Source organism: Zingiber officinale, chromosome 3A, assembly GCF_018446385.1.
Source record: "Zingiber officinale cultivar Zhangliang chromosome 3A, Zo_v1.1, whole genome shotgun sequence".
In the NCBI taxonomy this organism is placed as follows: domain Eukaryota; kingdom Viridiplantae; phylum Streptophyta; class Magnoliopsida; order Zingiberales; family Zingiberaceae; genus Zingiber; species Zingiber officinale.
In genome coordinates, this window is record NC_055990.1 from 45,527,971 (window position 1) to 45,554,658 (window position 26,688).

The window sequence follows — 26,688 nt, forward strand, 5'->3', positions numbered from 1 at the left end:
CTTCTCCCAAAGCTCATGTTGTCGTAAATCACGACTAACCATATGAAAAATTGGAATTAAATAAGTCAGTACAAAATCGACTAACCAGTACAAAACCGGTTTATTTCAATTTATACAGGCTTAACACCAACATAATAAATCAAGAAAAATAAATCTTCTCGATTTTCAGGAGTTCAAGTCAACAATTAGAACTGATCTAATTGGTCAGACCCATTGGATCGGTTGATTAGAGATTCGGATCCTAAGCTCGGTCCATTATCCTTAATTAGAACTAATCTAGTTGGACAGAGATTTTTGTACCTATGTTCTGTTACTTTTAATCTAAGTCCATTTCTACCAATTTCAGACTTATTGATCAAACTCAGGTTCGTTTGATCAAACCAATATTCATTGGTTTAAGTCTGACTGATTAGAACATATCTAATCATTTGATCAAATTTGACCCATTAGAACAAATCTAATCATTTGATCATATTTGGCCCAAGTCCAATTAATCAACCTAAATTGATTTGGGGTTGGATCAAATTAGTTTGATTAAACCCAATGATTTAATCTAAACTGGGTCTAATTGGACCAACCAATTTAAACCCACATAATTAATTAAAAATGGACCAATAATCCTAATTTTAATTAATTAATTCCAACATGTATATATATATATATATATATATAACACATAAGCTTTAAAAAAACGCATGGAAAAAAAAATTAATTGCATGCGTCAATTCTGTGAACATATCACAGTACTGGAAAAAAATTTTAATGCAATTCTGTGAACATATCACAGCACTGCCATGTTTTTTTTATTTTCGTTTTTGTTTTGAGAAAAAATCAAAATAGAAACTTAATGTTTATCTCTTTGTTGTTTTCTTCGCCGCCACGAACCCATGCACGCACGCCACGCACACAATGCACGTTGTGCACGTTGTGTATGCCACCTTTCCCGCGACGAACACGGGTTGCAATGAGAGGTGGCCATGAGCACTTCACTGACCATGATCGGAGACTAACTCCATAAGTGTTCCCTCGAGGTTTTACGGCGTCGGCCATTGGGGATTGTGACAGATCGTGACACAATCACGATCTCTTACTCGACTATGGAAAAACTAGATGGAGACAAACTCCGTTCATGGCAGTGATAATAATTGCTGATCACGACTCAGTCGTGATTTCACCCAGCAAACAGAATGAACAGAACCAAGCCATAACTTTGATTCAACGCAGAGATAAAGATTTTGGGATTTATCATGCATTTAGAACTAACACAGCTCTGATACTAATGTAGATTATATTCTAAATGCATGAAAGAGGAATTATTTAAAGTGATAAAAACTTACAACGATCTCCCGCAGATTCGCAATCGGCAATGGCGAAACTCGCTGTCGAAAGAGTGATCACAGGATCGGAAAGCTCTCCGCAAGTCCACAAACCAAATCCCATCGCCTCAGATATTCTTCTTGCTCTCTCTGCGTTGCACACTAGCAATTTCACACACCCCATGATCCTTGGACGTACCCCTTTATATAGGGAAATAGACCATAGGCATAATGGACTTTTCCATTATGAGTAGTGGGGAACGTGGGCATGTTCCCACGTCCCCACTCTCCCCATTTCCAATAGTTTTGATGTGATCAACCAAGTCAGGTTAGGTCCTGTTGGTTTTTAACCCTGTGTCTAAGTGTGCAGGAACTTAGGAGCACAGGAAGTCGAGCGAAAGACACAACTAGCGAGAAGGACGGTGTTAAGTATTGAAAAAAATGAAATGAAATGAATGAAAAGGACAACCCCATGCTATGACCATACCGCCCCATTCCTTTTTCTTTTCCCCCTTTCTTCTTCTTCCTTTTTCTTCTCCTCCTCTTTCTCTTCTCCGACGACAAACGATAGAGCTCTCCCCCTTCTTCTTCTCAAGCATAGTAGCCCTTGTTTCCTCCTCCCGCACCTCTTCTCCTCCTCCAGCAAAGGGCAGAGCACTATTTTTCTCCGGCCCTTGCTTCCCCTTCTCTACTTCTCGACCGCACTGTTAGAGCTCTTCAGAGTTTGCTAGAGCTTGTCGGACCACCAGCTAAGAGGGGAAAGCAAAGCCTTAGTGGTTGCTCTCTTTTCTAGCCAAGCACAGCAGCCACCGGAGCTATGGTCTTCGCCGGAGCTTGCCAAGGCTATCGGTAAAGAGAGGAAGATCCTCCATTTCCATCTTGTGTTTTCAACCTTCTCTTCTTCTCCGATAGCTTCAACAGCAGTACCCTAGATGTTGCCTTCCTTTTTTTTTAAGCAAATACCCACTCTTGTTGTCCTTGCTTCTCGGCAGCAATTATCAGAGCTCACTGCAGCTTGTCAGAGTTGTCAATAAAGAGCCTTAATTGCTGCCCTCATTTCCAGCAACCATAAAAAAAAAAATCCTTAGAAGGTATATTTTGGGTTGTTTTGTGCTAATCAATGTGTAGTTAAGAGGACTATCGAGATTAGAACAGAGGTTTCATTTAGGAATGCACAGTAGTACGAGATAGCGAGATCAAAAATAATGATCTAATGATTTCGAGTCGTAGATCATATTCAGATTTTTATGTCATGATTTTTATTGGATAGTATTTTGATTATTTGAGATATGTTTCGTATTATGTTTGTAGACACGAGCTCGAGTGGAGCGCGGTGACCTGCCGACACTCGAAGATTTTGTTGTATATAAAGTGGGTACATCTCTCTCTGACTCTTATATATTTATCCTTGTGCATGAATAAAGTAAAAATGAAATTATATATATTTGTATAATTATTTTTAAAAGGGAATTAAAAATGACATGTAAAACAGTGAAATGAGTATTAAATAATTAAATCATTGGGGATAAATAGTTGTTATTATTTCTGGTTCACATGTAGGTTTATACTGGGATTTATATGGGAAGGGTGGTTTTTAAAATTAAAGAAATATTCTGAATTACTCTTCTGTTGATACCTACCTTTTTGACTTACTTGACCTTCTATACTCCATGCTTTTGATATTCCATCTGTTGATGCTTGTAACTTTTTATATGTGAACCCTAGGATGATAAATTAAAAGACTTAATATGAAAATGTTAACTTAATTGACCATTTGCTATGAAAAGATCATAATGGATAAAATGGAATCCTTAAAGTGAAATAAGAAAGATGGTAAATGAAGAATATTAAAAGTGAAGACCATGAGTCTAGCTTTGTACCAGAGCTTTATACTAGAGTACTAGACCACCCACATGTAATTGTGATAGCGCATCGGCCCGTGGTCCAGAGTACCTGACCGTACACCCGAGGCGTAGTGACGTGATGTAGCTCTCGGTCAGTGTTTATTATGTCTTCCACCGGTGAGGGCTGACAGCCCTTACGTCAGATGACGTATGCGACAGTTTTATACTCTGAGGAGGCTTTTAGCCTATCCATGTGATATTACACTCTGATGATATTGGCTCCAATGATTCACTTTTTAGTTGATTTATCAGATTTAGACTATGGATATACATGTTGATATTACTATGATAACTTGTATACCGATTGATTAAATAATAAGATTAAAGAATTGATTTTAATTGATGATGACAAATGAGGATAAGGTGAAGATCCTAAACTCTAATATAAAAATTTACAATTATAGATAATGAGAAGATGATTATACATATATATGTATAAATGTAGAACTTTAAGAATAACCTAAAGTTGTAACAAAAGATTGTGAATTACTCTACTTCTTTGAATTCTTAAACAAGATTAAATTCATGCACATCTTTCTTGAGTATCCACTTAGTCATTTGGCTAACTTTCTACATTCCTTGGCCTCTAGTTTTGCAGGCACAGGGATCCTTTTGATATTGTAGTTGATTTTGGACTTCCATAGAGTTGCTCAGAGATCTCGACGTGCTGATTTTCTAGTTTGTTTTACTTTTGTTTCGTTGTATTTACAATCTGCAATTGTATTACAGATGTCGTTTATCTGTATAGTAATTGTAGTCTATGAAAACTATGATATATATATATATATATATATATATATATATATATATATATATATATATATATATATTTGATACATTTCTTGGTTATTCTGTTTTGATAGTTCCTAGGGTTTCTTTATATTATATGGTCACCGAGTGGGGTACTGGGAACTATACCCTTGGGGCGTGACAGACGGTATGGGAGAGAGCTGATGGGCTCAGTGCGTTTGAGGGATGAGGTGTTGTGGAAGAGTACACGGGTGGGCGAGAAAGAGGCACGCGACGTTTCCGAGAGACAAGAAGCCGGAGAGGAAGATTGCTCGAAGGTTAGAAGTTGGGTTCGGATGAGCCCTATTCCGGATGATCGAGATCACCCAAGCGAGCAGAGTCTTAGCGAAAAACTTGGACTAAGGCGAGCGGAACTGAAACAGAAGACCAGGACTGAAAGTCAATAGGGTGTTGACTTTCTTGGTCTGGGCGCTTGGAATCCTTCTGGGCGCCCGGACCAGGATTGTTATCCGGAACGTGTCAAACGTAATCCTTTACGATGGGGATAAATTTTTATCCCCCTTCAGGTGTCTGGAACCCTTCCAGGCACCCCAACAAGGATTATAAATACAACCCTGATCCCAGAAGCTAAACATAACACTTGTAATCAATTCCATTTGAGTTTAGCTTTCTAGTTGTGAGATTTAATTGTTGTAAGAGGCTTCTCCGCCCAGAGGAGGTTTTTACTGAGCTTTTCATCTTCCTTGGATTGACAACCTCCCCGGTTGTAACCAAGTAACTCTTTCTAAGCCTATTCTTTTTTTTTTTTGTCTTTTAATACTTCTTATGCAAGTGTTTATCTTGATAAAACTATAAGTCGAGGAAGGTCTTTTCATTTTATTGTGCAAACTATTCATCCTCTCTCTCTAGCCGGTCTCCAAGGGACCTACACATGCATATTAAAATAATTATCAAAAATTAAGATTTAGAAATTATGATAGAATCAACTGGTATATTAGAAATACTAAGGACAGATCAAGAAAATCCCTAAGGATTATGTACCATCAAAATTTTTAATGAACTCAGTAGGAAGGAATCTACATTGGGTTCTAAAATACTTTTTAGATTAAATTTCTCAATTTTTAATTTATTAGGATAGAAATTGCTTTAAATAGAAAAATTATTTTTGAGTAATTTTTCTATTTGTATTCTTAGTTCAATAAATTAATTTTTATGCATGCTAGAAAATTTACTTAATTTATTTTCTTTAATTCAATTATTATATCGATTTTCTAGTCAAAATTTTATCTGTGCAAAATAAAAATATTATTTACAAGTATTTTTTTTTTAAATTCTTTGACCGTTGAGTTATTTTCTATAAAATTATTAACGAAAATCATATTTTAAAATTAAAAAATTTTATGCAGACTTAATTTTTCAAATTTTATTTTTCTATAATAGAATATTATATTCTTTGTCAAAAATAAATATTTTTGAAATTATTTTTTACCATTAAGTTATTTTCTATAAATTTATTAACGAAAATAATATTTTGAAAATTAAAAATATTTTACAGACTTATTTTTAAAAACTTTAATCTTCTATGATACAACATAATGTTCTATATCTTAATAAAATTTTTTGATATTTTTAAATATTATCTGAATTATTAAGAATTATTTTTTGAAAAGTTAATTTTTAATATTAAAAATTTAATAAAATAGAAATTTAGAAACTTTGATTTTTTTTACATTAAGAAATCTATTTTTGTTCAGGGAAATTAGCAAAATTTCTAGAGTTAAAAATATATTTTTTAAGATTTATTTATGAAATTTAGGTTGTTTTGATGAGGTAAATCAATTCTATTCGATTAAACAATGTTTTTTTTTCACATATTTAGATTATTTTGTTTAAATTTGACAAAAAATTTAAAGATTTTTTAAAACTTAGAAATAATTTTTTTTTTGTCAAAACAAATGATTAATTAATAAAATAGAGTATTTTTGAAAAATAATTCCAACAAATATTAGACTACTTGTAATTCTTGTTATGTACCCCTAAAAAAATATTTTAAGATTTTCTCACTATTTATTTTATTTTTCTTAATTTTTTTATGTGATCAAAAAGGGAGAAATATGTGCAAATTAAGGGAGGGTTATGATATATTTTTTTTATCCTTGTACTTAAGTTACAAAAATTCTTAACTTAGTTAATTCATTGCATTTTTTTATTGCAATATACTTTACTTACTATATTACATTTTAACCCTAACTTGAACTTGAGTTAATATATTTTAAAAAAAGAAATTGTAATTATCCCGTGATAGTTTTGATGTAGTCAACCAAGTTAAGTTAGGTCTTGTTTGTGTTTGATGTCTTGTATCTAAGTGTGTAGGAACTTATGAGCACAAAAAGTCGAACAGAAGACGCAGCTAGCGAGAAGGATGACACAGAAAAAGAGCTGACGGGTTTGGTACATCTGAGGGACAAAGTGCTATGGAAGAGTACACCTGTGGACGAGAATGATATGTGCGACATTTGAGGGACGAGAAGTTAGAGAGGAAGTCTGCTCGAGGAGAAGGTTAGAGTTAAGTTCGGGTGAGCTGAACTCCGATTAATCGGAGCATCACTCAAGCGAAGAATATCAACTAAGGAGTTGATTTGCCTAAAGGAAGGCATCTTCAATGACTTAGAAGGCGCCTTCTATGAATAGTATCGAAGGCGTCTTTCAACCTGTTAAAGGCCCCTTGAGATGACCGTTGGCCGAAGATAAAATTTTATATTCGACAATAAAATTTGTCTCATTGAAGGCACCTTGAACTCAATTGAAGGCGCCTTCGAGTTTTGGATAGAGTTTTTCAAGAGTTATAAAAAGACCCCTATAGCTAGGAAATGAAACATAACTTGAATAACAACTACTGTAATCTTTCCTTGTTTTTTTCTTGAACTGTCAACGTTTGTAAGAGATTACTCCACCTTCAACGAATGAGTATTTCTAGTAGAACTTTTCAACGCCTTAGATTAATAACCACTAACTAAGTAAATCTAGTATTCTTATTTTATTTCTTTAGCTATTCATTTTCATATATTTCATTTTTATTTAAATCAATTGTACTATCTAATTAAATTGAAAAATTAATAAAAATAGATAATTCATCATTTCTTACTAATTATATATGATCTATAAGTTAATAATCATAAAATAAAATAAAATTTATTTAAATATAAATGATGATAATAATATAAAATCATTGACTGCAAGAGACATTATTTTCATGGTACATAACCAATTGATTAAGAGTTTTTAGAATTATTTTCTTCTATTCTCTTTCAATGGTTTGAGAGGCTGACCTGAACTACTGAGCCAATTATATGAACCGGAAACCGACTCGGTTGGGTTCAGTAGGACACTAGCGAACCGGTTCGGGTAATAATAGCGAATCGATAGAACGGAATCGACCTTATCCATCGCCATTCACACTGCTATCTTCCACTGGCAGCGCCCGCCTATTCCTCTGATTTTTGCCGCGGGGGAGGGCTTCCATCAATCGACCGATGGGAACTCTTCCGAGCTCGGCGGCGGCGATCCTCAATCTCAACTATCGGCCCGGGCTGCTTCAGGGCATCGCCGGTGGCTTCCGCGGTCGTACGGGTCTGGTTGCGCATGTGGGGAAATCGAGGATGCGCTGCTGCTGCATTCTGAAGGAGAGAGAAAAGGTTTGGGAGAAAGGATTGAAAATTTTTTATGATTTTTGTGAATTGGTCGTTTCTTGATTTCGATGCCACTGGTTATGATTATGTGAGGTCCTCGGACTTCTATAGTAATTTATAGGGACTTCTGTTTGCTGTCGCAGGAAATATGATGAAAATTACATTTTTGTTTTAGGGGCAGCGTTACTGCAAACTAGTGACCGTTGGGTTGCATTAGTAAACTACTTAGTATATATTATATGGACTGTCTGACCATTTCGGAGTTTCTTTAATACAAAGGTATTCTAGAATCTTTCACTGAATTACAACGAGTAGGTGGTGATATGGTGAAATTACATGCAGATGGCGTGTTTACTTGAGACACAGAAGAAGGTTGGATATTGGCACTTTGGTCAAAGGAAGTTTGTAGTCCGCTTCATATGGGCCGGGAGTACTTCATGTGAAGTGAGAGCAGTTAGAATTAAATGGGAGCAGTTTGGATGAATTGGCTGAGGTAAAATTATTCCTTAGTTTGGGTAAAGATGAATCATCAAATTAAGCGGTGGGGATGGCTCCCTATAGGTGTGGAGGTGGAGATATTCTTGGACAAAGTGAGTTTTTTGGATGAGTTGGATAGAGGGTCAGGAGAGTTTAAAGTAGCTAGAAGTCAAGACATAGAGGAAGGACTAAGAGTTTCGCTCCTAGACAAAATCTCCCCATATAATGGCATTCAAGGTCACTTACCAAGTTCCAATGCTTACTATTCATTAACACATGTCATGCTTTAGTTGAATTATGTGTATGAGTTAGTTGCAGACCAATTTTTGCTCTATCCAATCTTTTAGCTTTGGGACATATTGGATTCTTACTAGAAGGTATACCTAGCTAAAAGTATCCCATAATAGTTGGATCAATTGATACTTTTAGTTGTGGAAAGGTTTGGTGCATGCTAGAGTGTGATATATGAAAAGGGGGAGTTCTGTTTACACTAGAATAGATTGAACTTTTCTTGTCCAAGAGGAATGCTGGATAATTTGGAAGCCCAGTTTCGATCTTATGGCCCTGAGATGTAGGTCTACATTTGTCAAGAAGTCAACTTAGAGATTCGAGAAAAAAGGGATGCTCAAATCAATCAAGCAACTCAGCGCAGTAGGAGCAAGATGTCAACTCAGAGTAAGAGGTTGACTCGGGATAGTTCTTCAGCTTGGAACATTTCAGAAGAAGGTAAGAGGCATGAAAAATGGGGGTTTGATTTGATATGATATTTTATTACCTAAGAGTATAATGTAGTAGCTTTGAGCAGTGAGTTTGAGAGACAATAGTAGCATATTTTAGGTTTCTAAATAGGATTTATAAATACTTGAAGGAGGTGTATGTCCCAATATAGATTGTATGGTTTAGACATACTTCATTAATGTGAATGAAGTGGCAGTATCTATGAGGTTTGGGTCGTCCTTGTCCTTGATCTATTAGCTCGGAATTAACATCACCCATGAAGCCAAAGCTATTGTCAATCCATGAGGTTGGCATCAGTCTTATATCACATGGTCGACTTTGGCTCAGCCTTTCGTCAAACACAGGCTCCATCAACGATGATGTCAAAAAATGTGTTACTATTTTTCTTTGAGTTTGCGCCAATAGTGTATAGCTTCACATTAGCACTTTGTTGGTTGCCAAGCATCTCTTCCTTCCATTTTTCGGACTTCAAAGGAGTGATGGTTGTATTTTTTTAATAGATGAGAAATCTGCAACTTTATGAACTTAATTGGTTATGAGGTTGTTTCACTTTCATAACATTTATGATTTTAATATACCAACTGTGATCTTGTGTCGCTTTCAGACACCTAATTTGCCATGCAAGTCAAAAGTATGCATCTGTAGTATCTTCTGTACCATTTCTATAACTACCTGTCCGCATGCTCAAAAATGTTTTCTATTGTAGACACAAGCATTCCATGAGTCGGGGATTTTCTTGCATGTTAAAGCCTGGTTCCTGGTTGGAGTTTCCAACTCGTAGTTGGCTCACCCTACTCAATTTATTTTTGGGGTAAAATTTGCATTGGTGCCCCTTATTTTCAAAATCATCAAATGGTCGTGCCTATTTTAATTATTATCAAAGGGTGTATCATCACCTCAAATATGTCCATTATACCTCTTTTTCCCTGGGTAATGGAAAAGTGAACACTTTCAATGAAACTAAATATTTTTACTCATTTGAAGCAAAAACATTCTAGTTTTTCATATAACTAAACCTTTTATAAGAGGGCATTCATACCTTCAACACGTAAAGACAATTGTGATATAGATGAAATTCTCAAGTTAACAAAATTGAGCAGATAGAAGGGGAGCCTTGGCGCAACGGTAAAGTTGTTGCCATGTGACCAAAAGGTCACGGGTTCGAATCCTGGAAACATCCTCTTGTAAAAAATAGGATAAGACTGCGTACAATAGATCCTTCCCCGGGACCCCGCATAGCGGGAGCTTCGTGCACCGAGCGGCCCTTTAACAAAATTGAGCAGATTGAAGGAGAGGTTTGGTGTAACTGTAAAGTTGTTGCCGTGTGACCGAGAGGTCATGCGTTCAAATTTTGGAAACAACCTCTTGCAAAGCAGAGTAAGGCTGTATACAATAGACGACCTCACATGGTAGGAGCTTCATGCATCGGGTTGCCCCTTTAACAAAATTGAGCATATTCAATTAAATTGCTCACTTTTTAAGGCAAGAATTTTCCTAAATATACATCTACGAATTATGAAGTTTGAAAAGTGAACATTCACATGCATTTTATTAAGAGTTGTGATGATTTTTACCTCAAACTAGCAGAAGCGGATAATTTCATTTAAACTACTTACTTTTAAATAAATTAGGATAAAAATTTATATAATAGCATCTTAGAGGTGATGGGACCCCCTTAGCAATTATCAAAATAAAGGTGCTACGTTTTATGATTTTGAAAACAAAGGATGACTTTCTCATTTTTGCCCTTTTATTTTTAGTATGAACCTCACCATTACAGTAATACATCCTTCATATTAACTTCTCGTTAAGTTTTTTTTTTTTCCTTTTCGTTGTTAATGTGTGTGATGATGATGACGACTTGGCAAGACAGTTGCATGAAGGATTGTGTTTCTGTACATTGGTTAGCCTTCTTTATGCTAAGTCCCTATGAACTATTTCTCTTGAAATTTTCTTAGGCTATATTTTTAATGAAAACCCCAAATTTCAAAGGTAATTTTATTTAGCAGTGTACCTCAGAAATGGGCTAACTGCGATTATTGTTCCTTTTATCTCCTAAAAAACTTAGGGATCTTTTCTATTGTATTATCAGTTCTGCAGTGTGCGTATCCTGATTTGATGTTGAGTTTTTGCTGCTCCCTGTCTCTATAATTACCATACAAGATAGTTTATGCCATTTTCTGATATGAACTGATGTTATCATTTTCCTCCACCTCTTCATGTCTATTATCTATTTCTACATGGAGGAAGACAGATTCCTGATGCCAAGGCAACTAGATGGTCCGTAATGTTGAAGCCTGCAAAGGGTATGTTTGCTTCTTTTTTTATTACAGAATCATGTTTCCTATATGTAATTTATTATTACATACTGTTACTTCTCGTTGTTGAGTTATGGAGGATATTTTTAAGCTCATTATATTCTACTAAAGCCTACTTTATTGAGCTGCTGTGTGATGATTTGTGTATACTTGGAAAATTTTAATCCATACGTGGTGGATATTAAATTCTCGAACAAATGTTGTCAGATGCTAAATTGAAAGATTGATATTTGGACAGTAATAGGAATTATGTTCAGTAATTCTCGGCCATTTTATTGTGTGCTTCATATTGGAAGAAATGCTACACAAGAACAATAAGTAAGAAAATAATGAAGCCTGGGTAAAAAGTGGATGGGGTTTATATTAATTAAAAAAATACTCAACTTTGTAGAATTTATTAGGAATTGGACTATGTCATATGCTCATAAGACCAACAAGCTAAATGTTGATAATTGGTCATCTTGGCCAAAGTTCATTTTGTTTGTTTAATATGGTAATTAAAGTAGCACTAACACTTATCTGTTCATTCAAAACACAAACTTCCATATTGTAAATGTGGTTAGGGCCCCTGAAAAGTAGTCATACTTAGTAATTTATAGGTTCATTATAAGCTTGTTTAGTCATAGAATTAAATGATCATGTCAAGATTTTGGGCTAATTGCACGAGTGTTTCACATACTAAGTTTGTTTGACATATTCCATAGGCTATTAACAAGCAAAGCTTATTCATGCAATAAAAATTTATCTTGAAACTTATTTATGAACTTGCGCTTGACAGTTCTTTTGATAAGGATAAAAACAGCAATTTTAATTCCAAATTGAGCTCATAATCAATGGGTCACGCCTAGGCTAGGCACAACCTGTACCTAGATAGGCTTAGATTTTCTTTGACCATGATCAACATGAGATGAAACCTAGGCATCGTGAGACAACACAAACAGATGCTCAAATTTCTCTTGTCGCACTCAAGCTGGCTCACTGAGCTGAGAAAATCAATAGAAAAAAGAAAAGAAAAGAAGATAAAGATTAGAACTGGGTTAAAAATATTAGAATTTAAAAATGTAAATATAGAATTTAAAAATATAAATAAAGGGCAGCCGGTGCACGAAGCTCCCACCATGCGGACTCCTGGGGAAGGATCCATTGTACACAGCCTTATCCTGCTTTTTGCAAGAGGTTGTTTCTAGGATTCGAACCCGTGACTTTTTGGTCACAAAGCAACAACTTTACCATTGCGCCAAGGCTCCCCTTCAATTTAAAATGTAAATATGAAAAAAAAATTGGAAAAGTATTTGAGGAGGGTTTGTGTCTTCTACTGGCCTTCAAACATACTGCATTATTTCTATGTTTCTTCCTATGTAAAGACCATGTCCCATGAGTCCTATTCCTTGCATTCTTATGATCCTATCTCATTTAAACATTAGATAGGCATTCACCAATGGTTTTTTTGGCAAAGTTCGTTGCTGAGTAACTAGGTTCTCCTACTGACAAATGATCTTCATCGCACTATTGTGTTCTCTTGAATTGCAAATTGATATCGTGGAAGAATAAGCAATAGAGAGTTGCAATCAGCTTAAGCGTAGAGGCATGATACAAGAACAATGAAACTACAGAGCCAATGAAACTATATTATGACAACTTTACTGTCATGCATATTTCCTCTAATCTAGTATAAAAGGATGAAGCATACATAAATTGATTCTTATTGCCACTTCATTTATTAGTTCTAATGATAAGACAACATTTGTTTACTAGATCTCTAAGAGGTCTTAGAATTTGATATATTTGTAACAAGTTGGGATTTTAGAATACATTTGAACAGAGGCAGTATAAAGAACTAATTGTAGCTAGCTAGGGATATGTTGGTGAATAATCAAACTCCCAAGTGGAAAAGATTATGGTGTCCAAATACATAGCATGGCTTTTCACATCTATAAAGGGAAGCAAGTTTGAAATATTCATTCACGTAATGTTCATATATTTTTGTTTCAACGATATATTCCTAATGGGCCCTTTTCTTCTCATTCTTGCAGAATTATTTACAGGCATTTCTTTCAATGATCATGTTGAAAGTAACACTAGTCTGTTAAAGTGGATTAGTGCAATTTCATGTGGAGCTACATCATGGTTGGGTTGTGCTGACGTGGCGCAATCAAGTGAAGGAACAAAAATAAACATGGTTTATGAGATTGGTGAACTATTTGAACTGGGGATTCAATTATCATACTTGCTAGTGCTATTAGGACTTCTTGGAGCTGGATCTTTCTTTGTCATCCGTCAGGTTCTTGTCCGTCGAGAGCTTGACCTGTCTGCAAAAGAATTACAAGTAAGAAGCAATTTTTTTTTTATTTTTCATAATTCTTGAACTAGTATTGTAAATATGTGAATTATAAAATAGGCAACATAAGTATATAAAAGATATTTCAATCCATAATAATAATAATAATAATAATAATAATAATAATAGATTTTTATAAAATGTGAAAATGTCCCTAATACAGGTTGTAACGAGCGGACTTGAAGATGATGTGGTGGTCAAGGTTAAGGCGACGTGGCGGTCAAAGCCAAGGTAACGTGACAGTCAAAGTCAAGGGAAGAGAGTATTCCCCACTTGACTTGATTGTTCGCCCAGCGCTAAGGCTTTCAGGTCCAGCCTGACCGAATTGCAAGCCGTTCGAGAGAAGGCCGACCAGTCATTACACAGGTCGAACATAAGGGGTTTAGTATTTTACTCTTTAACTGAAAAGATAGCATGCCTGACCAGTTCTAAAGACGGCCGACCTTATAGGTCGGCCGAAATGTCTGACCCACCTCGCAATCGATTAGCCATAAGTCTAGTCAAAATAATGGTTGGTCTCCTTAATTCTCACAAATCACTCCATGCATGGCCGATAAAATAAAGGTCGACCGGGCTTAAGACGCTTAGCCTCATAAATCTCTCTATGCATACCTGACCAAGTAAAGGCTGGCCGGGCTTAAGGCACTTAGCCTCATAAGTCTCTCTATGCATGTCCGACCAAATAAGGTCGGTAGGGCTTAAAGGGCTTAACCTCATATCGATTCTCAAATGGATTTCTAGCATGCACAGTACGTCATATGACTTCTTGAATGGATTTCCAACACGCCCACGACATCATATTATTGCCTGAACGGATTTCCAGCATGCACTTATATTATTTCCTGAATGGATTTCTAACACGCACAGATCATATTATTTCCTGAACGGATTGCTAACATGCACATTATCAGAGATCCTAAACGAATGTAAAGACGATCGACCTTAAGGGTTGACCGAGATACACTCAGCCGACAACATGAGCAGAGATTATGCAAAACATAACTGAGCAACTTAATGCAAGGACAAGAATAAAGACGACCGACCTTATACGCCGGCCGGGATATACTTAGCCGACAATATGAGCAGAGAATCCTAATAACCTATCAGAATAACAACCACATGTCAGAGAATATTCTGCTGGAACCTTCTTTAAGGGTTATTGTTGTTGGTTGCTACTCAGAATATCGTACTGGTTCCCCTGTATAAAAATTTTGTACAAGTCCCGAACCATTCCTAACAACCTATTGTGTTCTTTAGAAATTAAATTTGGAATCGCAAACAGAACTTAATATTATTGATTCCAAATTCAACTTATATGTTCTTAGAGGTTTAGACTTGGATCGCAAACGACGCTTAACATTATTAATCCAAATCCATTTATGTTGCAAATTTGATTTAATATTTATTTCAGAGATCAGCTTCCAGGTTAAACATGGCGAGGCACTAAGCCTTCTTGGGTATGAGATCATCCACCACTTCCTAGACAAAGCCTTTCAACGAAATTCAATATTTAATCTCCTTATAGTAACCCTAGGTTTAACCATTAAGAACAATCGAATCACAAGATCGAAAAACAAAAGAAACACAAAATCGAAACATAAAATCGATTGCCTAGAATCGTTAGCCTCTTGTGTTTGACATTTCAAAATCCATACAAAGAAAAACTAGTATGATGCGAAACAAGATAACTAGTTATACCTTTCTTTGTAAACAAAAACCTCTTGATCTTCTATTGTATTCCTCTCCTTCTCTTGGACGTCGTGTGGGCGACGATCTACCAAGAAGAAATTCACCTAAGCCTTCTTCTCTTTCTCCAAGCTTCGACCACTAAAGGGATCTAGACAAGAGAGCCTCATTTCTCTTCTTCTTCTCCTCCTAGTAACCGGCCACCAAGACTCCTAGAAGAATAGATGCCGTTGGCCACAAAGTGGAAATCAAAGGAGAAGAGAGAAAAGGAGAGAGCCGGCCACCAAAAGAAAAGGAGAGAGCCAGCCACCAAAAGAAAAGAGAGGAACAATAGAATAGAGTTGTGTCTCATGAAGGCACCCTCCCCCTCTCTTTTATAATCCTTGGTGAATCCAAAAAATGAAAGTTTTATAACAAAAATAAAACTTCCTGTAATTACTATATATTGGCCGACCACCTCTTGTAAAACCAAACAAGGAAAAATTTTAGACAAAAATTAAAATCTCTCTTTTAAAATATCCCTTTTGTGGTTAGCTATAAAATGAATGTTTTATAAATTAAAATCTCTCTCTTTTAAATCCTTTTATGGATATTTATAAAAGATAAGATTTAAAATAAAACTCCTTTTATATCATGGTTACAAAAAAGGAAAATTTTATCAAAAATTAAAATCTTTCTTTCACATTATAGATAACTACAAATAATGAAAGATATCTAATCTCTCTTTGAATCCTTTGTAGAAAATTTATAAAAGGAAAGATTTAAAATTTAAAACTCTCTTTTAAAACCATGTGGATGAAAACATAAAAGGAAATATTTTATCAAAATTTTATTTTTAATAAAATCCCTCTTCCCTTTCACACTTGGTCGGCCCCTTGCTTGAGCACCAAGCAAGGCTTGACCAACCCTAGCTCAAGCACCAAGATTGGCTTGGCCGACCCCTTGCTTGGGCTCCAAGCAAGGATAGGGGCCGACCCCTAGCATGGGCTAAGAGGCTAGGCTTTGGGTGGATATAAGGCTTCATATAAGAGGCTACAATAAGAACCGAGAGGAGGAATTAGTTATGGTCTCCCGATGAACTTGAGCTTCCCTTGTTCGCCCCGAACACCCAACTCAAGTTCATCAATAATAACTCATACCACTAAAGAGCTATCATTGAACTACCGCACCAATCCCAAATTACATTTTGGGTTCCTTCTTATTGTGTTAATCTCTCTGTGTTTAAGATATCGAATGCCCACTAATTAAATGAGTTACTGACAACTCAATTAATATCTAACTCCAAGAGTAGTACCACTCAATTTCATTGTCATGTCGGACTAAGTTCACCGCAGGGTTTACATGACAATCCTTATGAGCTCCTCTTGGGGACATCATCAACCTAGATTACTAGGATACAGTTTCATTCTATAATGAACAACACACCATATAAATAATATCATTTCCCAACTTATCGGGCCTATTGATTTAACGAACTAAATCGTACCCTTTGATAAATTAAAGAAATAAATATTAAATATATGTGCTTGTTATTATATCATGATTAACCCTAAATAAATAAATATTAAATATATGTGCTTGTTATTATATCATGATTAAGAGTACACACTTCCATAATAACAGAGGTATTGTTCTTTTATATAGTCAGTATAAAAAGAAACTACTTCAAATGGTTCTGCTCAATACACTCAGAGTGTATTAGTGTAATTTTATAGTCAAGATAAACTAATATCAAATTACATTACAACTATTCCATTGGTTTGTTCCTATCCATCTTAGTCGTGAGCTACTGTTTATAATTTATAAGGAACTGATAACATGATCTTCTGTGTATAACACCACACACCATGTTATCTACAATATAAATTAATTGAACAACTGCACTTAGCATATAAATGTAGACTTTTGACCAATGTGATTCTTTATTTCAAAATAAATGTTTACAAAAAACTAAACTTTTAGTATACACTCTAACAATTGTGTCGCTCATCAGCCGACCACTTAATAAGTTATAAACGATAAAAGAGGTATACATATGAGTAAATGGAAGATTTCTTGGACAATTATTGTTCATTGCCTAGGTTGTACACTTTCCATTACCCAACAACCTCTGACATTCCTAGTCACCTCATGATTGCGGAGGTTATAAGAGGTGGTCTATAAAGGAGGTTCTCTCCGTTGGCAAGGTAGATGAACATCTGAAGCTTATTCTTGCGCACATTCTTTACTGTTCTTCATTCACCTGTCCGGAACTATACTGACTTGAGCGTCGGAGGGCCTTCGTCAGGGACTCCCCTTGGTGTTTAAGCGCCGACGTTTTGTTGGTTCGTCTCCGTGTGCGCAGGATCGAAAGGACGCTTCTCCATGGAGGAAAATATCTTTTCTCAGTCAACAACCAATCCACTATATTCAACGCGCCATCTCTACAGTTTTCAAACAGGATCAATCCCCTATGATGAAAAACAAGAAACTCAGCTCTGTGTGTGTATATATATATATATATATATGATGCGGTGATAAGGAAGGGTCCACCTGTCACAGGTTAGTTGACACGATGTCGGTCAAAGTCAAGGTGGTCAACGCCGGGGCTTACGGAAAGAACCTCAGCCAAAGGTGGTTGTCTGTTTATCTCGGTCGGCAAAGGAGTAGGCCGAGCAGATCACTCGGTCAGTCGGACGAGCAGATCACTCGGCTGGTCAGACGAATGGACATCATGGGCCGGTCGGATGAATGAACAAACCCACAGCCGATTGTTTCGGTCGGCAAGAAAGCGAGCCACTCGGACCGTCCGTTCAGCGCAAGGAATGACATTACACAGGAGGAGACGAGAAAATAAAAGAGAACACTCCGTTTATCATTAAATATGAAGAAGTTAAGATAAAGAAGAACACTTCATCTATCATTAATGCACGGAAGTCAAGACAAAAAAGTCTTCTCTGACAATTAATATCATTAAATAAGGGCAGATGAACGATCACTAAGAAAGGTATAAAAGGGTACGCCAGGTATGAGGAAAGACAAGATTTATCTATTTCTCGACTACTCATTCTCTCTTCCTGGTTCTAACTTGAGCGTTGGAGGATCAACGCTAGGGACCCTTTCCCTGGTTTGGTTTTGTTTTGCAGGATTGAGGTCTTTATCCCGTCAGTAGTCACCCCATCCCTAGCTTTTCAGCTTCCTTCATACGGACAGAATTAATATATATATATAAGTTTGTTGATCGTATTTGACTATGGCTTCACAGTCTGTTCTAATAAGAATGTCTGGTTTATTGTAAATAAATAATCTAAAAGCCTCTAAGCAGTAAATAACCGCTAAGATCTCATAATCTAATGATGTCAAGTGCCCTTTTTCATGGTATTTTCCTGAGGCATATCTGTATAATGTTTTAGTTGATTTAGGCTCATATTTGGATGTTTTGCGGTATAAAATACCTCCCCATCTTGTTTCACAACCATCTGTTTCAATAACTAAATAGTTTGAGTCAAGAGGTAAGGTTAATTTAGGAATAGTTTTGACCAATTGCTTAATTTGCTGAACTAAGGCTATATCTTGTTGGTTAAAATATTTTTGCCCAGTCAAAGATGTCTTATTGTATAAATGCCCGCTAATTTTTCTTATGTCTTTAAGGTATGGTTGTGCATAATTTAGAAGGCCTAGAAACACTCTTAGAGTCTTAGTATCTTCTATTTTGTCTAGAAAGGCAAGAAGTTTAGCTGAGATATGAGGTTGTAATATGATTTGTCCTTGGCCTATCTCGGCTCCTAAAAATTCAATATGTATTACTGCTAGTTTCATTTTGTTTCGTGAAATGATAAGACTGTGTTTTTCAAAGAGATTAAAAATTATGTGTAAATGTGCATAATGTTCTTGTTTAGTTTTTGAAAAGACTAAAATATCGTCTATGTAAACTCAGATAAATTGAGAAACATTTCTAAAAATATCATCCATTTTTCGTTGGAAGATTTGAGAAGCGACTTTAAGGCCAAAGGGCATAACAAGCCATTCAAAGTGGCCTTCTGGGCATGAAAAAGCTGTCCATTCTATAGAGTCTGGGTGCATTCTTACCTGCCAAAAGCCTGATTTCATGTCAAACTTTGAATATCATTTAGAATGTTGTATATTATTCAAGAGTTGATCTTTATTGGGTATTTTATAGTCATCCGCAATTATCATTTAATCTTTTGTAATTAAAGACCATTCAGGATTGACCATGTTTTTGTTCGGCTCCCTTATTGACTATAAAAGTTGGGCTTCTATGTCAGGTAGATCTCTGAATGACGCCTAAGTGTAGTAATTGTTGGATATGTGTTTTACATTCTTTTGTTTCCCAATTTATGTATCTTAAATCTTGATCCTTTATGGTCAAGTTTGGGTTAATTATTGCTAATTTACAATAGACTTTGTCTCATTCCTAATACTTAGTTGGATTGTCGCCAATAATTTCTAATTTTTCTAATCGAGAGATAAGAGAGTCTAAATTTGGTTGATGGGTATTGATTGCCTGAAGCAATTGTTTTGGAAGGAGCATGTTGGTAGGAATATCCCAAATAGAAAAATCATTTATTGGGCTTGTCCAGCCAAGGGATTCCAGTTTTCCTGATATTCAGAAAAATCTAGTTCACAAGTTGAAAGAAGAGGGGACTGTTTGCAATTTCCTTTGATAGTACATTAGCAAGTAGTGTCAGAAGACTTAGTTTGGTCCTCTGTGGTTGTATGCGGAGTAGTAAGAGGCTGAACTACTAAGGGGTAATCTGAAACAATAGGTGCTACTATTAGGGTAGAAAAGAATAGATCATAATCTTTAGTAAGCAGAAAAGCTCGGTCTGGTGATATGAGAAAATTGAGACCCAAGATAAGGTGAATATTAGGATGTAACAAGAGTTTAACCCATAATTTGGAGAGAGTTTGGGGAGCACTATAGGTACCACAATTATTATAAAACCTTAAATGTATATTAGTGACAAATTGGGTACTGATAAGTTGTTGTCCGTCAAATTGTATACTGATTAAAGGTTGGGAGGCTGTTTTGATAAATGTTTTGGGTAAAATTGACAGGAGTGTGACTTCATCTATAGTAGAATTAGTAGCTCCGCTATCTAAAAAGACATGTAATGTAAATTCATGGCCATGTATATTTACTAGGCATGTTACTCTAATATCAAGAGTTCTACTTGTGTTATAGATACGAGAGGCCTTAATGAAAACCATATCACTATCTGGTGAATCAGTAAGTTGTAAGTTTTTACCCTTATCATAAGGATGTGGGGAAAACGGTAAGACCAGGTCTTCTAGTTGTTTTGTTACAAGATCCAAATGAGCTTCCAACTGATTTATTCTAATTTCTAATGTTGATACTCTTGTTTTTAAAAGAATATTTCTAGTACTGCTTTTAGTGGGTTGTATTATAGGGATTATAATGTTAAAATAGCTATGGAGACAAAGATTGCAGGTCTGCTTTTTGCAATTTGTGCAGGTACCTCTTTTATCAACTGATAGATAATAACTACATAAATAGCAAGGAATGTTATCTGTTCCTGTTTTTAATTTCCAATCATGTGTACAGTTGGATTCGTCTAGAGTTGTATTTAGTTGTGTCAACATTAAGTTAGTGTCTATGGGTGGGAATACATCCATAGGTCAGTATCTAGGTTTACTGAACTATAGTCTAAGTTTGGGTAATATGAAGGTTGTAAGAAGGAATTTACTAGGCTATAATCTGAAGAGGGGGGAACTTCTTCCATGTCATCTACGGAAATAATAGAGTAAATGGAAGATGTGTCGGAGACATCTGATTGAATTTCTACTAGATCTAAATTTATACAAGTGACTAATTTGTATATAGGTTTTGTTGTTTGGGCAGGCTGAAGATAAATGACCTGGTTCATTGCAAGCAAAACAAGTAATAGTGTTAGCATATGTTTTCTTTAGTTTGAATTTTCTGACATATTTTTCTTTATTTAAATAAGGTTTCTTTTCTTTGCTTTTTCGGACGTAATATGTTTTTCTTGGCTTGACATTTTTGGTTTTAACAGGTTGTGTTGTTTTAGTATTTCTATAATGTTTTTATTTTTGTTTAGGTACCATTGAGCAGTACTGTTGAGGGGTGTAGATTTGACTACAGAACCCATATTGTTGATTTTTAAGTTGTTTTTGAATATGGATATAAGTACATTTTTCTTTTAATACAGAGATAATGTGTTGTATGCGTATTCTAATATTGTTATACTGGGGTGCTACTTTCATGTCTGTCCATGCCTTATGTATTTCTTTTCCTAATTCCTCGGGAAGTTTGCTAAATAGTCTTTCTCCTAATTCTGGATTACAGTAATTTCCTGATACGACTGTTAAGACAAGGAAGTCATTTCAAAAAGGTTTAATCCAATTCCAATTAAAAAGTTGTAATTGTTCTAAATCTCTCATAGCTTCTTTTTGTCTAATATCTAAACCTGTGTTGGCATTTCTTGCTGTAAAAAGTCTGTGAATAGTATAACAGAAATTAAGTATGTTATTTCCCTGAGAATCAATCCTAGCTACTTCTTCTAGATGAGTAGTTTTAGATGATTCCCATGCTGCTCTGGCTACATCGCCTAAATAATTTTCATTGACTCTTATCATGGCATCACCAGATTCTATGTCTAGCTCATGTTTGGCTTGGTAGTCTCTTTTAACAGAGACCATCCATTGTCCTAAGTAAGTGTCATACATTTGAGGATCATCGCATTCTCCAATATTAAATAGAACCGAATTTTTACCAAAGTATGTAATTTCTAGCGGTCTTCTTTTTTCTATAGTTCTTAATAAAGGATTATTGTTTGTATAAGGGTGAATTTGTGTTCTTGGAGGATGCCCCTTTCCATAATCCATAGTTCTTATAGAACTTTCTGGATATCTTACCTGTAAAGGTTGTTGTGTATTGGTAGCACTAGATTCTACAGGATTCATCCAAGCAACATTGGAAAAATAATCTTTCTTTTTGTCTATAATATTATGGTCTTTATCAAAGTATAACATTCAATCTTCATCTAACTTATGATGTAAAATGTCGAAAGTTTCTAATTCAGTAAGATCTTCTTTTGTAAAATAAATAGCTATTTCAAATGGAAGGTACACGTATTCATTTAAATCATCATAAAATAAAAAGTTATTCGCTTCTCTCTGCGGGTGTAAGTACTAGTTTCTATATTCATTAGATTTAGAGCAGACTGGTTATCTTCCTATTCTTCTTCTTGAGTGGTTGAGGGCTTGTAATTGTGAAATCTTACTATGGATTTGCCATGTCTATCTTTATAGATGATGGATTCTCTTGGTTATAATGTTTGTAGTGTAATGTTTCAATTCTAGTCTAATCTAGCAAGTAGGTCAGAAGAAAAGTCTTTTGGTTTGATGAAATAGATTCTCTTTGTTGTAAGGGTTTCTATAATATTATTAATTTGAACTTTGAAACTGTTGTTGATACTAGTCATTGTTTTTCCTAGAAAGATTATGTCTATTTGAATATTGTGTTTCTGGAAATCTCCATTCCCCTGGCTTGAACAGAAATTTTAATATGGTCGATAAAGTTTGGAATAGTCATATTAAAATTAGGACAAAAATACGTAATTCCTAGATTATTATTCATATCTACTTCTATGAGTCCAATAACCGCTTTGTCATTATCTGAGAACCTTGAGTCATATAATACTAAAAAGACTTTAGCTCCTATGTTTTTTTCTGGTAAGTCCTCTTAGACCAAACACAATTAGTCCTAAGTCGATATAGTTATGTTTTCTTTGTAAAAGTATTATGGCTGATTCTTCATTCATAAGGGCAAATCTTTCTTCTCTTCCATCTGGTAAGTGTATTGGTTGAGTTCTATGATGTCTATAAAGTGAAGTAGAGAAGGATAACAAACCTTGATGATATAGTCGTTTAGGGTTTAGTGTATTTAATTGTTCATTAGAGGATGTGTCTAGATTTTGGTCTATATCTATCAGTTCTTCTAAGTGATAAGTGGCAATATTTGTTGAGGACCTTCTGGGTATTATGGATAAGTTTTTATTTGGTTGTCTTAAAGTTTGTGATAAACCAGAAAAACTTTCAGTTTGTTTCTTTGTTTGTAGATCCATTTGAAATGATATCTTGAGTCTTATAAGTAAGAAATTTATAAGTAGTAGGTTGTTGTCGGATAACTGTTTTTCCTAAAGACAGCTTACTAAGGTCTTTGTTTATATCTTCTAGAGTTTGCTTTAGATCCCGCGTTTGGTTATTTTTATGTATATGGTTTTCCAAAGTAAGAATTTGGTTTTCTAAAACAGTAAGTCGGTAATGTAAGGAAGTAAGTAATGCTAGAATAGTGTCATTGTACTGTACTAGGATTTGATCTCCTTGACTTACTAAAGTAGAATTACTATAGCCAATGTATTTAGATTTTGCAAATTGTTGGGAATAATCAAGAGCGGCCTTGTAATGAGAATTTGAAAATTGTAATTTGTTCATAAAAGGTCCGGATAAGGGCTCTAATACCAAACTTTTTTACCTACTTTGCTACTATTAAAAAAAGTATGTAGTTTATATATATATATATATATATATATATATATATATATATATATAAAACTTTTCATGACACGTGCTTATTGCAACATTGGCATATATATATATATATATATATATATATATAAAACTTTTCATGACACGTGCTTATTGCAACATTGTGGCCACTAACTTTCCAATACTTTGGTGCATGGCGTCCTGATTTATATATCTCAATATTTCCATTAATTTAAGTTTAACTTGAAAATATTGGTTAATAGAGTTTTTTGTGTCTCATAAACTGTCTTCTTTCAATTTATGTACAAAAGAGAAACTATATTTTGAGGAAAAAATGGAGTTTTTTACCTATGAACTTACGTGCACATATTTAGCTTTTGAAAGAGATTATTACACAACTTCTAGTAGCCCGACACAATGCTAATTTTCATTACAAATTATACAATTCTTGCTCACAAAGAATCCTTAAGAATCTTTACGGCGGTGTACTGTATTTTACTGCGCTATTGAATTCATGAGGACTTGGAAATTTGACGTAGCTTTGAACTTAAACGGATAGGCAAGCTCAACTCAGTGCCCCACAATTCATTAATTAATATGAAAACCCGCACATTGTATCACTCAAGAAAATCTTGCATTTAAACAATTTGGCCCTCATAAATTTTTGTTAATTAATGAGGATTTTAGCTTTTATAGTAGGACTTTGTTCTGTTTTTAGCTCGTTCAGCATGGCAAGTAGTGGTTATTTTTTTTTTTAATACTGATCACATGCCCTATAGGAGCAAGTCCGAAGTGGTGATGCAACAGCTACCGAGTACTTTGAGCTTGGTGCTGTGATGCTGAGAAGAAAATTCTACCCAGCAGCTATCAAATATCTGTTACAAGCAATCGAGAAATGGGACAGAGATGATCCAGATCTAGCTCAGGTTATTTATACCCAATAAATTTGATAATTAACATATTTCTATTTTATCTGTTGTTCTAACAGGAGCATGTGACATGTCAGATTGCTATATTGTGTATGCTTGCCTTGTAGCCAATGTCTATATATAAGTAATTATCAACTGCAATGAGAGAGAGGCTTGAAATTGCCATAGGTGCAGGAATGATGCAATTATACAATTTGCAAAATTTGATCAATGCAACTAAATATTCAGAAAAATCTCACTATTCAGTTGTGCATGACATTCATCAACCGGAGTTAACAAGATTCCACTATTTTGCATATGATGATAAGATGTTGCCATTGATCAGATTCTTTAGTATATTCATTTACTGATGTCTGAATGAGGAAAAAAAAGGGAGAAAGAATAGATATAGCTTATGAGTTTCCTTCAGTTACTGTATTTTTCCTTTTTTTTGTTTTAAAGAAGAAAATTTTGTGTCTATTCTCCTAGGTGTATAATGCTCTTGGAGTGAGTTACATCCGAGATGACAAACTCGACAAAGGCATTGCACAGTTGGAGAAAGCAGTGAAGCTTCAACCTGGTTATGTGACTGCATGGAACAACCTTGGTGATGCATACGAAAAGAAAAAGGAATTGCGAGCTGCTTTAAAAGCATTCGAGGAGGTGATTATTTTGGATCCAAACAACAAGATGGCAAGGCCACGACGAGATGCACTGCGTGAACGTGTCCGTTTCTACAAGGGTGTTTCGATCAAATCAGAAGAGTGATGAGTCTGGTATATTTTGTAAACGATTCTAATTTTTGACCATGTTAATTCCTAAGATATTCTCAAGCTTGAGCATGTAAAGAATACGCTAACAGGAGCAATGGTTCTCCGCGGCTTTGCTTGTATTGTTGATGTATGTTAAGGACTTATTTGCCTATTGAGATTGTGTACCAGAAGCAGATCTTGGTAAATAGCTAAACTCTTGGAGATTTAATGCAAACTTTTGCCACCAAATTTGCAAGCTTTGCATTGGATTTTCATCTTTGTTTTCATACCAGCATTTTAGGGACCAAATTCATGAGTTGGATCCATGCAAATGCCCAAAAAAAAAAACAAAAAATTGAAAAGAAAATGGCAATTTGGTTTCTTGTGCTTGGGTTTGGCCTTCATTGTTGTATAGATTAAACGTTTAAGTGTACTAAATATGTTGATTCGAACGCGCTAATTTCCAGAGTGCATTAAATATGTCTCTCTTCTCAGCCCACTTGTAGAAATTTAATAAACCACACAACAAACACGGACGACTTTTTATAGAGCTGTCGTTATATCCTTGCGTTCTCCATGTGCTTTGAAATGGGCATCTGCATTGTGCATGTCTTCCGAGATAAACGACTATGTTATTTGCATCTTTTGAAGGATAGCATCTACATTGTTCGTATCTGTGGAGGGGCAGTAGCACAATCCACCATGTAGGATGTGAGTCCTGACTGAGAGAGTCGGGAGGCTAAATGTAGGGAGAGTCGAGCTCCTAAGCTAATGGAATTGGGCTTCAGAGCTGATGGAGTCAAATAACTGGTCTAATGGAGTGGGAGTCGGGTGCTGATGTGTCATGCCTTGGGGGTATATTTGTCTGACAGAATGGACGGTATCCCCTAATGACAATGTACAATACAACATGATATAACCCACACGACTAATACAAACACAAATCATGCAAACATAAAATTGACTAGACTGCACGCTAACATGGCTTAACACACAAGTATCATAGCTGAATAAAAGACCAACACAAGATAAAAATCCACACTCAAGTTAATTATTATATGAACATGTTCGAAAAATCAAAATACAAGTAAAAGCAATAGCAGAAATAAAAACTCTCTATGCGACGTGGGACTAGCAGATAAGATTCTCCAAGTGACTCTCTCTCTCTCTCTCTCTCTCTCTCTATATATATATATATATATATATATGCTACTTAAAGAAAAAAAAAATACAACAGGGTAGTGTGTCCAAATAACTCAGTAGGTAATAAAAAATAGTGC

General features: G+C 35.2%; 1 protein-coding gene across 3 annotated transcripts; it reads left to right on the forward strand.

Annotated features, from left to right (window-relative positions):
- The first annotated feature begins 7,410 nt into the window (after window positions 1-7,410).
- Window positions 7,411-25,580, forward strand: LOC122051835 (tetratricopeptide repeat domain-containing protein PYG7, chloroplastic-like). Of its 3 annotated transcripts, none has more exons than XM_042613134.1 (5): window positions 7,411-7,665; window positions 11,096-11,180; window positions 13,226-13,518; window positions 24,528-24,674; window positions 25,146-25,580. In XM_042613134.1, the coding sequence occupies exons 1-5, from the start codon at window positions 7,504-7,506 to the stop codon at window positions 25,422-25,424; spliced, it is 966 nt and encodes a 321-aa protein (XP_042469068.1). In that variant the 5' UTR covers window positions 7,411-7,503; the 3' UTR covers window positions 25,425-25,580. The 3 variants fall into 3 exon arrangements, with proteins under 3 accessions (XP_042469068.1, XP_042469069.1, XP_042469070.1); XM_042613135.1 differs by having other exon boundaries at window positions 11,117-11,180; XM_042613136.1 differs by having other exon boundaries at window positions 11,129-11,180.
- Window positions 25,581-26,688: the final 1,108 nt, after the last annotated feature.

Coding starts and splice junctions, on each gene's coding strand:
- LOC122051835 (XM_042613134.1), top strand. CDS start 7,504: ATGGGAACTCTTCCGAGCTCGGCGGCGGCGATCCTCAATCTCAACTAT. Junction 11,181..13,225: donor AATGTTGAAGCCTGCAAAGG/GTATGTTTGCTT, acceptor TCATTCTTGCAG/AATTATTTACAGGCATTTCT. Junction 24,675..25,145: donor ATGATCCAGATCTAGCTCAG/GTTATTTATACC, acceptor CTATTCTCCTAG/GTGTATAATGCTCTTGGAGT.